This window comes from Carcharhinus amblyrhynchos, chromosome 30 (assembly GCF_965287045.1).
Source record: "Carcharhinus amblyrhynchos chromosome 30, sCarAmb.v2.hapA, whole genome shotgun sequence".
Taxonomy (NCBI): Eukaryota; Metazoa; Chordata; class Chondrichthyes; order Carcharhiniformes; family Carcharhinidae; genus Carcharhinus; species Carcharhinus amblyrhynchos.
In genome coordinates this window covers 3646503-3658538 of record NC_137353.1, presented here as the reverse complement: position 1 = coordinate 3658538, position 12036 = coordinate 3646503, and the positions used below count along the sequence as shown (strand labels likewise).

The window sequence follows — 12036 nt, the reverse complement described above, 5'->3', positions numbered from 1 at the left end:
CAGACCCTTTAGCCCTCCAAGCCTGCACCAACCATGCTGCCCGACTGAACTAAAACCACCTACCCTTCCGGAGACCATATCCCTCTGTTCCCATCTTAAACATGCATGTGTCCAGATGCCCCTTAAAACTCAGTGTTATATCTGCTTCCACTACCTTCCCTGGCAGTGAGTTCCAGGTACTCACCACCCTCTGTCTAAAAAAAACTTGCCTCGTACATCTCCTTTAAACCTTGTCCCTCGTACCATAAACCTATGCCCCCTGGTAATTGACTCTTCCACACTGGGAAAAAGCTTCTGACTATCCACTCTGCCCGTGCCTCTCATAATCTTGTAGACTTCTGTTAGGTCGCCCCTCAACTTCCGTCGTTCCAGTGAGAACAAACCAGGTTTTTCATAGCTAATGCCCTCCATACAGGGCAACATCCTGGTAAGTCTTTTCTATACCCTCTCCAAAGTCTCCACATCCTTCTGATAGTGTGGCAACCAGAATTAAACACTATATTCCATGTGCGGCCTAACTAATATTATATAAAGCTGCAACATGACTTGCCAATTTTTAAACTCAATGCCCTTACCAATGAAGGCAAGCATGCCATATTTGCCTTCTTGACTACCTTCTCCAGCTGCATTGCCACTTTCAGTGACCTCTGCGCCTGTTCACCCAGATCCCTCTGCCTATCTTAAGGGCTCTGTCATTTACTGTATATTTTCTATCTGTATTTAATCTTCCAAAAGACATTACCTCACATTTGTCCGGATGAAATTCCATCTGCCATCTCTCCGCCCAAGCCTCCAACCGATCTATATCCTGCTGTATCCTCTGATGGTCCTCATCGCTATCCGCAAATCCACCAACCTTTGTGTCGTCCAGAAACTTACTAATCAAACCAGTTACATTTTCCTCCAAATCATTTATATATATATATATTACAAACAGCAAAGGTCCCAGCACTGAGCCCTGAGGAACACCTCTTGTCACAGCCCTCCATTCAGAAACACACCGTTCCAACGCTACGCTCTGTCTTCTATGACTTAATGCTTAAACAACCAGCAATGACAAGAGTATTATAAACATTTATTTAATTCTTTTCACATAATGCCCAGTTTGCTCTCACAAAGCTTTGTTTAGAAAATCACAACTATCTAGAAAAGAAGTTTTATCATATCTTTCCTTAATATGTAGTTGTTTTGATTTGATTTGATTTATTATTGTCACATGTATTGGTATATAGCGAAAAGTATTGTTTCTTGCATGCTACACAGACAAAGCATTACATTCATAGAGAAGGAAACGAGAGAGTGCAGAATGTAGTGTTACAGTCATAACGAGGGTATAGAGAAAGATCAACTTAATAAAATGTAGGTCCATTCAAAAGTCTGTTTGAGTTGATTGGTATATGTCCTCAGACTTTTGTATCTTTTTCCCAACGGAAGACAGTATGTCTAGGTTAATGGATGGGAGGCTGGCTTGCATGAAGGATTGGGCTTCTTTCATGACCTTTTGTATTTTCTTGTGGTCTTGGGCAGAGCAGGAGCCCACACCAAGCTGTGATACAGCCAGAAAGAATGCTTTCTGTGGAGCATCTGTAAAACTTACTGAGAGTTATAAGACCATAAGATATAGGAGCACAATGAGGCCACTCAGCTCGTCTGCTTGGCCATTCTGTCACGGCTGATATTTTTCTCATCCCCATTCTCTTGCCATTTCCCCATAACCCCTGATCCCCTTATTAATCAAGATCCTATCTATCTCTGTCTTAAAGACACTCAATGACCCGGTCCACAGCCTTCTGCGGCAAAGACTTCCACAGATTCACCACTCTCTGGCTGAAGAAATTCCTCCTCATCTCTGTTTTAAAGGATCGTCCCTTTAGCCTGAGGTTGTGCCCTCTGGTTCTAGTTTTTCCTACTGGTGGAAACATTCTCTCCACATCCACTCTATCCAGGCCTCGCAGTATCCTGTAAGTTTCAATAAGATCCTTTTCATCTTTCTATACTCGAATGAATACAGACCCAGAGTCCCCAACCGTTCTTCATATGACAAACTCTTCATTTCAGGGATCATTCTTATGAACCTCCTCTGGATCCTTTCTGAGGCCAGCATATCCTTCCTTAGATACGGAGTCACAATACTCCAAATGGGGTCTGACCAGAGCCTTATACAGCCTCAGAAATACATCCCTATTCTTGTAATCTAGCCTTCTTGACATGAATGCTAACATTGCATTTGCTTCCCTAACTGCTGACTGAACCTGCATGTTAACCTGAAGAGAATCTTGAACAATGACTCCCAAGTCCCTTTGTGTTTCTGATTTCTAAGCATGTCTCCATTTAGAAAATAGTCTATGCCTCCATTCCTCCTTCCAAAATGCATAACCTCACACTTTTCCACATTGTATTCCATCTGCCACTTCTTTACCCACTCTCCTACTCTATCCAAGTCCTTCTGCAGCCTGCTGCTTCCTCAATACTACCTGTCCCTCTACATATCTTTGTATCATCTGCAAACTTAATAAGTATGTCTTTAGTTCCTTCTTCCAAGTTGTTAATGTATATTGTGAAAAGTTGTGGTCCCAGCCCCAACTCCTGAGGCACACCAGTATGGACATGCCAAATTTCCTTAGTCTTCTGAGAAAGTCGAAGTGTTGGTGGGCTTTCTTAATTATAGTGATGGCATTTGGTTGTACAAAGAACAAAGAAAATTACAGCACAGGAACAGGCTCTGTTGTGTATGATATTCTCAATTTCCCCTTAATAGTGATCCCTCAACTCCTATGGCCAGTGGGTTAAAGGCAAACCTTTCCCGGTCTAATACCAAAGCCATTTTTGCTTGGTAATCAGGAGAAATGCATCAGCAACCTAGTAAAAACCCCATCCAATTTTACTTTCATCAACTCCCACAAGCAAACTTGTGTCTGAATTTTGTTGCACCTTCTGTGGATATGGCTATCATATTCTTCCCCTGAGGATCTGTTGTTCATCTACATTGGATTAAATCTTCTGTAGTAAGACGAAAGTATAAAGGTTTTCACTGAATTGACGGAGGCTTAGGAGACCTCACAGAGGTCTGCAGAATTATGCAAGGCACAGGCAGGGTGGATAGTGAGAGGCTTTTTCCCAGGGTGGAAATGTCAAATACAAGGGGGCACAGGTTCAAGGTGAGAGGAAGTTTAAGGGGGATGTGCAGGGGAAGATTTTCACGCAGGGAGTGGTGGGTGCCTGGAATGCACTGCCAGAGGCAGTGGTGGAAGCAGGCACTTTAGCAACATTTAAGAAGCATCTGGATGGGTAGATGAATAGGGAGGGAATCGAGGGATACGATCCGAATAAGGACAGAAGGTTTTGTTTTAGCTTAGTTGCGGTATCATGATCGGCACAGGCTTGGAGGGCCGAAGGGCCTGTTCTCGTGCTGTACTCTTCTTTGTTCTTATATATTTTATTTGATTTTCTACAACAACATAGTAATTCTGTGTCTCCTACAGATTTTTCAGATATTGCACTGACTTCATTTTTTGATTGCAGGTACTCGAGTTTTTAAACATTGCACAGCAGTAACATCGACCTCATGCATTCCCTGTGCCCGTGGAGCTTTCACAGACCACCCAAATAGTTTAGAAAAGTGTTTCAAGTGTAAATATTGTGATCCAGGTAAACATTCAGGAACAATCCTTTTATCATGTTTTAACATCCAAGCATTGTTCCATAAAGATTTTAAGTTTGAGTGTCACAAGTAGGCTTACATTGACACTGCAATGAAGTTACTGTGAAAATCCTCTAGTTGCCACACTCTGGCACCTGTTCAGGTAAACTGAGGGTGAATTTAGCATGGCCAATGCAATTAACCAGCCGTCTTTCAGGTTGTGGGAGAAAGGTGGAGCACCCGGAGGAAACCCACGCAGACATGGGGAGAATGTGCAGGCTCTGCACAGATGGTGAACTTGGATACCTAGCATTGTGAGGCAGCAGTGCTAAGTACTGTGCCGCCATGCCGCCTTAAACTACCTTTAGGAATACACTACATGGGAAAAGCATGAACTAAATCTTTGAATTTTTTTTCAAGAGGTATATATATTTTTTGTACGCTTTAGAAAATCTGAACAATCAAATAACTGGATTTTTGTCCATAAATATCTTAGAAAATGTACTGGTATTGGAAGGGTGTCAGACATTTAACTGAATGTCTGATTTATACAGGAATGTTGTCACTTTCTTTAATAATGCTACAGTGGAAAATTAAGCTATATAGTTACTCATATCCAATATTACACAGAACCAGGAATTAGTTATATGATTTGGTGGGTCTGGGTCAATTAACAATAGCGAGGGTAAAGAGCATATTTGTTTAAAACTATGTAAAAATACGTTTTCCTTGTTGACAGAGCAACATAAGCAAGTCATAATTTTTAAAATGTATCTTTTCCCAAGTTGCATTAACAATATTGAGTTGCATGATATAAAAGCTTTTATTGTTTTATGTTTTGCTTGCATTCTAGAAGGTTGTTACAGGGTGCCAAAAATTAATTGAACCTAACTTCTCTTTAAATTGCAGAGATGGGGTTTCATACTCTACATGAATGCACTGAAACTCAGGATACCGTGTGTGATTGCAGAGAGGGATACATCTGCTTAGCAAAAACAAAAACTGGATGTCGCCTGTGCACAAAATATGTCCCCCACACCCTCAATGGAAGTACAAATAACAAAGGTATGGCACTAGATTGGTCAACTGTTTTATGGGTAAATAGTTGCAGGTCAGGCAATACATTGACAGAAGGTGTGGCAACAGATTTTGGAGTGAGTGGAAATTAATTCTGACTTGTTTTTAATTCCATAACCAAAAGTGCGCAAGAAATACACACCCCAACTGGAAAGTCTGAGGCTGGGCCAAAGATGGGTCTTAACTTTAATAAATTAGTTGAGTTCCTAACAGCTGTCCGGGCTCCACTGGTGTGGCCGCTTGTTTTCGGCAGATACATTTTAGGCCGCTTGTCTTGCCTCTGGAAAGTTGAGTGGAGCAGGCCCAAAAACAAATAAGTTCTGGCTGTTGTGCCTCATCTAATGATGGTCAAAGATATTTACAAACCAGAACGTGAAATATCACTTACATAATTTGTTCAGCTTTATGTAAAAAAATGAAGTTCCCTAGATCTCTACAAGCACTTCAGCCTTCCATGGATCTGGTGAAAGTCACTCTTTCAGGTTTCAGAACCTGTTTGCTTACTCTACCAAACTACTAATAAGAAGTCTAAATTTCTAATGGAGGCAGTTCCATTCGATAAATAATCCAGAAACTGCACATCATGAAATCTGAGATGACAATGTTAATGTAATAAGTTTTAAAAGGAATTTCAAGGAAAAATTTCAACCAAGTATGGTTCTTTGCTTTGTAGGGCATGTCATTTTTTGATATTTGTTCGATATTAATTGTTAATTATGTGGGAATGAGCTGAATTTTACATGTCCCCAGCTGGCATGTTACCCATGGGGGCATGTGAAATAGGTTGGGCACCTATCCTGTCCCACCTTCCTGTCCTCCCCAAGATCACCCCCATAATTTGCCAAATTTATCAGCCTGCCCATCATATTTAAATGATCAATTAAAGGACATTTAGGCTTGTTATCAATCAAATTGACCCTGATAATATGCTGTCCACACCATAAAATGTTTCACACAGGCAACGGGGCAGAAACTGGAGGCCAGATTGGGGGCAAGTGGTTTGTGTCATTTACACCTTCCCCCATCCCGCTGTATTATTCCATCCCAAAAGTCTCATCCCATCTCCAACTCAGTGATTGACACTGTAATGTCAATATTCACTGGAAAAGAAAGCTTTGCATTTATATAGTGCCATTCATGACCACCAAACATCCCAAAGTGCTTTCCAGCCAATGGAGTGGAGTCATTGCCACAATATATGAAATGCAGCAGCCAATTAATTTTGCGCACAGCAAGTTCCCACAAATAGGAATGACAATGACCAGATAATCTGTTTTGATGATGTTAAGGGATAACTATTAGCCAGCACACCAGGAATAACACTCCAGCTCCTGTTGAAAATAGCACCATGGGATCCTATAAATCCACAATGATGAAAGCAGACAGAGTCTTAGTTCAATGTCTCATCCAAAAGATGGCACCTCCAACAGTGCAGCATTCCCCCGTTACTGGAGTTTGCACTCAAATGCTGGAGAGGCATAAGAAGTCACAAACCTCTGCCTCAGAGGCAAGAGTGATACCAAGTGATCCATAGTTGATACTGAAGGGAATTAGCAATGTTGTTTTCCCAATGCTCTGACAATTGCAGAGCTTTCATGAAATGCTCGCACTATCAATGCAGATTTAATGCATAATACACTGGTCACAGTTGTTTCTCTAAAATTCATCCAGGTGACCCTAAACATCATGAAGCAAGACCAACAATACCGTCCAGAATTACTAACAATGTCGTCATTAAGTTTTTGGGTCCGGATGATGCACGGAATTCATCAATGCTTGGGTACAAAACAGCAAAGAAGAAATCTGTTTCTAAATCAGAAATATCAACTGTGTTCAGGAAGGAAGAACCAGCTCCAGAAACAACAACAGGAAAACCAAAATTAGTGCGTGGACAAGACCCTTCAACAGTGACAAAAATGCTAATGACATTGATGCAAGGAGTTGATCCATTGTTTCCAAAAGAATCTTTAAGGCTGCAGGAAGCGGGAAACATGGCCATTTTAGAATTACAAAATACTATCAAGACTAGTTTGGCAGGCTTGCAGAATGTTATGCAAACTGGACTAGCAAACATTCGAGTGGCGATTCAGTCTGGAATGGCAGCTCTGCAAGCTGCTACGAAAACTGGCATGACAGATATTCAGACTACCCTGCAGATTGGAATGACTGGTATTCAAGAAACTTTAAAGTCTGAAATGCCTGACATCAGAGGTATCAAGAATGGTCTCACCCAGGTTGAGAATACTTTAAAACAATTACAAATAAATTCACAATCTAATTGGGCTCAAACGAACAAGCAGGTTGGTGCACTGGTCAATGCACTGACAAAACTTGCTTCGAATCAGTCAATCTCCTTTATCCAGCTTAAGGATCTTACTTGCAAGCTTTCCAATAAAATTGAGTTAAAGGCAGAGGGTAAGTCAGAGAGTAAGTCAGAGGGTAAGACAGAGGATAAGGCAGAAGGTAAGGCAGAGAGAAAAATGGATGCAAAAATGGAGGCAATGCACCTGCAGGTAACACAGAAGCAACCTTAAGATACAGTAGGTCCATGAAATAGGCTTTGGATAGATCCCAAACTCTCGTCCTTCAGCTCCACGCAATGGGAGCACTAAGCTGCTGGAATCCATTCAGGATGCATAGCTGAAAAAAAATTAACAAACTACAAATACTTAAACTTATTTTTTCTGAATGGCATTTTTCTGTTTTACATTTTGCTCAATTCTTTTCAGTAATGCTTTGCTCCAAGATTGGCTTTTGACAATTCCTCCTACATGTGCAACAAAACGAAATGCTGTTTAACTTTAATATGGCGTGAATGTTGAGAAACCTATCACACATTTGAAAGGATTGTATATGCAGTGTGTGATATCAATGAGTTGCTTAGATAACCTGGCCGAAGAATATGTATTGTTATAATAAATCATTTTTAGGATTATAGAACATAGAACACTACAGCACAAACAGGCCCTTCGGCCCACGAGTTGCGCCGATCACATCAACACCTACCAATCCATAGACCTATCTATAACCCCCAATCCCACTAAATCCCATATACTCATCCAGAAGTCTTTTAAAAGACCCCAGCGAGTTCGCCTCCACCACCACTGACGGCAGCCGATTCCATTCACTCACCACCCTCTGAGTGAAAAACTTACCCCTAACATCACTTCTGTACTTGCCGCCCCGCACCTTAAATCTGTGTCCTCTCGTAGCGACCATTTCAACCCGGGGAAATAGCCTCTGAGAATCCACCCTATCTATTCCTCTCAACATTTTATAAACCTCTATCAGGTCACCTCTCAACCTTCGTCTCTTCAGGGAGAAGAGTCCCAGCTCCCTCAACCTATCTTCATAAGGCATGCCTCCCAATCCAGGCAACATCCTTGTAAATCTCCTCTGTGCCCTTTCAATAGCTTCTACGTCCTTCCTATAGTGAGGTGACCAGAACTGCGCACAGTACTCCAAGTGGGGTGTGCAAGGGTCTTATAAAGTTGCAGCATTACCTCCCGACTCCTAAACTCAATCCCTCGATTAATGAAGGCCAGTACACCATACGCCTTCTTGACCACATCCTCCACCTGTGAGGCCGATTTAAGAGACCTGTGGACCCGGACCCCAAGATCCTTCTGCTCTTCAACACTACTAAGACTCCTGCCCTTGACAGTGTACTCGTTCCTCCCGTTGGTTCTGCCAAAATGGATGACTACACATTTATCCGCGTTGAAGTCCATCTGCCACTTCTCCGCCCAGTCCTGCATCCTATTTATGTCCTGCTGCAACTTCTGACATCCTTCCAAACCATCCACAACACCACCGACCTTTGTGTCATTGGCGAACTTACTAACCCATCCCTCCACTTCCTCATCTAGGTCATTTATGAAAATGACAAACAGCAAGGGTCCTAGAACAGATCCCTGGGGCACTCCACTGGTGACTGACCTCCATGCAGAAAAAGACCCATCCACAACCACTCTCTGCCTTCTGCAGGCAAGCCAGTTCTGGATTCACAAGGCCAAAGCCCCTTGGACCCCATGCCCTCTCACCTTCTCAAGAAGTCTTGCATGGGGGACCTTATCAAACGCCTTGCTGAAGTTCATGTACACCACGTCCACTGCACTTCCTTCGTCAATGTGTTCAGTCACATTTTCGAAGAACTCAACTAGGCTCGTAAGGCACGACCTGCCCTTGACAAATCCATGCTATTTCTGATCATGCCAAACCTCTCCAAATGCTCGTAAATCTTGTCCCTCAGAAGCCTCTCCATCAGCTTACCAACCACTGAGGTCAGACTCACCGGTCGGTAATTTCCCGGGCTATCTCTGTTCCCTTTCTTGAAAATAGGAACCACATCCGCAATCCTCCAATCTTCCAGAACCTCTCCCGTCTCCATTGACGACGCAAAGATCATCGCCAGGGGCTCTGCAATCACCTCCCTCACCTCCCACAGTAACCTGGGGTACATCCCATCTGGTCCCGGCGACTTATCTATCTTGATAGAATTCAAAAGTTCTAACGTATCCTCCTCCTTAATATCCACATACTCAATCTTTTCCATTTGCTGCAAACCTGTAGCAAAATCTCCCAGATCAGTTTCCACCGTGAATACTGAGGCAAAGTACTCATTAAGCACCTCTGCCATTTCTTCTGGTTCCACACAGACCTTTCCCCCTTCACCTTTTATAGGTCCTATCCCTTCTCTTCTCATCCTTTTACCTTTCACATATTTATAGAAGGCCTTGGGATTCTCCTTAATCTTACCCGCCAAGGTCTTCTCATGACCCCTTCTTTTTTTATGTAACAAAAAACTTGCTTATGAAGTATTATGTGATGTATTGTATGGGAAAAGTGTGTTACCCAACAACTCATATAAATTGTTTTATTCCTGGTGCACATATAAAAATAAACCATATAATGACATCTTGATATTAATTTTTTTTATTGTGGATTTCTCTTTAAATGTTCTCCATTCTCTGCCCAGGGACATAGCCAGCAGAAGACGCAAAAAGGAATTAACCACTTTACATTCGTTGAGTCTTGTCACTTTTCCCCTTAAGGCACTGACTGGGGTATTGTTTGTGCTTGGCAAGGGATCAAAATGTTTCATGAAGTGCTCTGATACCCCTTGGGGGAAATAGTGCCAATTGAGGAAAGCAATCAAAGGGGTTATAATTCTGGCAAAAGCACAGGCAAAAGGGGGTATGATTGAAGAAGGTGAAGAGGAGAGATCAGAAATAGGAAGTGAATGTAAAAAAGGGCAAAGATTTGTTGCTGCAGTCAGAAGTCTCATACAAATGAATTCTGAGGGAGATCTTAGTGAATATATTAGAGAGCTAGTATAGCAAAGAATAGCTTTGGAATAGGGGTCTGTTATGTGAAAATTCATCTACAGGATGTGGCCATCACAAACGAAGCAGGAATATATTGCCAATCTCAGGTTGTTCTGAGAATGTAGTTTTAGGTCACTTTCTTCAACTATTGACTAGGAGCGGGTGTTCCCACAACACTATTACAGCTAGAATGTAAATCCATCAATCTCCCCTTAAGTGCACCATTCTAAGCATGAGTAATTAAACCAAGAAAGAGAATTGTGAAAGTAAAGCATTAGAGCAGGGCAGATTAGGATGTGTGGCCCAAATCAGGACAAAGAATCAGGAACCAACTGAATGAATAGTAGGCACAAAAGCAACTTGGAGGAAATGAGACATTAGCCATTGGCTGCTAACAGCCAGGACAGACAACAAAATATATCAGTCAAAGGTTTACAGGAAAGAGATGGAAAATGGTAGGGGGGAGGTACTTTAATAAAACACAGAGAGGTTAGAAAGAAGCCATTCTGCCCATCATGTCTGCACCAGACAAAAAATAGAAAAACAAAACTAGCCGCTTGTTTTAATCCCACCTTCCAGCACCTGATCCATAGCCTTGAAGATTCCAGCACTTCAGCTGCAGATCCAGGTACCATTTCAATGAATTGAGTGTCTCAACCTCAAACTGAAGCAGTGAATTCCAGATGCCCACCATCTTCTGGGCGAAAGGAAACATCTTCTCATGTCTCCTCAAATCCTTCTGCCAATCATCTTAAATCTATGCCCCCTTGTAAGTGACCCCTCAGCTAAGGGAAACAAATCTCTGCTGTCCACCCTGTTTAGGCCACTCATAGTTTTGCACACCTCAATTAGGTCACCCTTCAGCCTTCTCTGTTCTAAGGGAAACTACCCTCGCTTATACAGTCTCTACTGCAATTTTCACTCCCTGGCAACATTCTTGTAAACCTCCTCTATATTCTCTCTAGAACAATTAAGTCCTTCCTATAATGTGGTGACCAGAACTGTGCACAAAATTGCAGCTGTTGTCTAAACAGAATTTTATACAATTTCATCATTAGATCCCTGCTTTTGTATCCAATGCCTCATCCAATAAAGGGAAGCATTCCTGACCACCTTGTCTAGCTGTCCTGCTACCTTCATGGACCTGTGCACATGCGGTCCAAAGTCTTACACTTCCTCAACCCATCTCAAAGCATTAAGGACGAAATCACTTCAGCAATAACAAGATATGAGAGGAATATATAAGTGAAAAGATTAAACAAGGATGTAGTTAAGGCAGAATGATTTTAATGGGGGAAGTTTAACTTACATAGAATTGGAAAAAGCTTATGTCAGAAAGGCAGTGAATTTTGTGTGTATTCTGGATTGTATTCTGCATCAATATATCCCAGAACCAACAGCTTGACATGCCATGTTAGCTTTAGTAATTAGCAGTTGAACAGTGCATGAACATTTAATAGATATCAATTCGAATATAGTTCAATGCATATTTGAAAGAGAGAAATGCAAAAGAACTATTAGCTCCTAGATTTAGGTAAGATTGACTTTAGTGTGATGAGACAGAGACTATCCACATTAAGATGGGCAAGTCTGTTAATGGGTAAAATGGTAGAAGATAAAGGGAGGTATTAAAAAAGAACTTAACATGAAGAAAAACTAGGTTGTATCCCCAGATGATGGCATCCATGTCGATGATCCAGCACATCTTGCAGAAGTTGCTGTGGCAGAGTTGTGTGGTATTGTGGTTACTGTTCTCCTGAAGGCTGGGTAGCTTGCTGCGGACAATGGTCTGTTTGAGGTTGTGCGGTTGTTTGAAGGCAAGAAATGGGGGTGTGGAGATGGCCTTGGCGAGATGTTTGTCTCCACCAATGACATTTTGAAGGCTCTGTGAGAAGATGTCATAGCTTCTCCACTCCACTTAAGTACTGGGCGGATGCCATCATCTCACATAACACCATCCACCAGGTACACGGTACATACGCTTGCAACTCA

At 42.0% G+C, this 12036-nt stretch overlaps 2 protein-coding genes across 2 annotated transcripts in view; one reads left to right on the top strand and one right to left on the bottom strand.

Annotated features, from left to right (window-relative positions):
* LOC145360188 (uncharacterized) overlaps positions 1-7963 on the top strand; it is a 29435-nt gene extending 21472 nt beyond the window's left edge. Inside the window, exons 4-6 of the mRNA XM_080215219.1 lie at positions 3523-3648; positions 4550-4705; positions 6389-7963. Coding sequence (XP_080071345.1) covers positions 3523-3648; positions 4550-4705; positions 6389-7251 — 1145 coding nt within the window. The 3' untranslated portion in view covers positions 7252-7963. The remainder of the gene's footprint in view (positions 1-3522; positions 3649-4549; positions 4706-6388) is intronic.
* LOC145360047 (tumor necrosis factor receptor superfamily member 5-like) overlaps positions 1-9599 on the bottom strand; it is a 179267-nt gene extending 169668 nt beyond the window's left edge. The window contains exon 1 of the mRNA XM_080214951.1: positions 9012-9599. Coding sequence (XP_080071077.1) covers positions 9012-9422 — 411 coding nt within the window. The 5' untranslated portion in view covers positions 9423-9599. The remainder of the gene's footprint in view (positions 1-9011) is intronic.
* Between the last annotated feature and the right edge of the window lie 2437 nt (positions 9600-12036).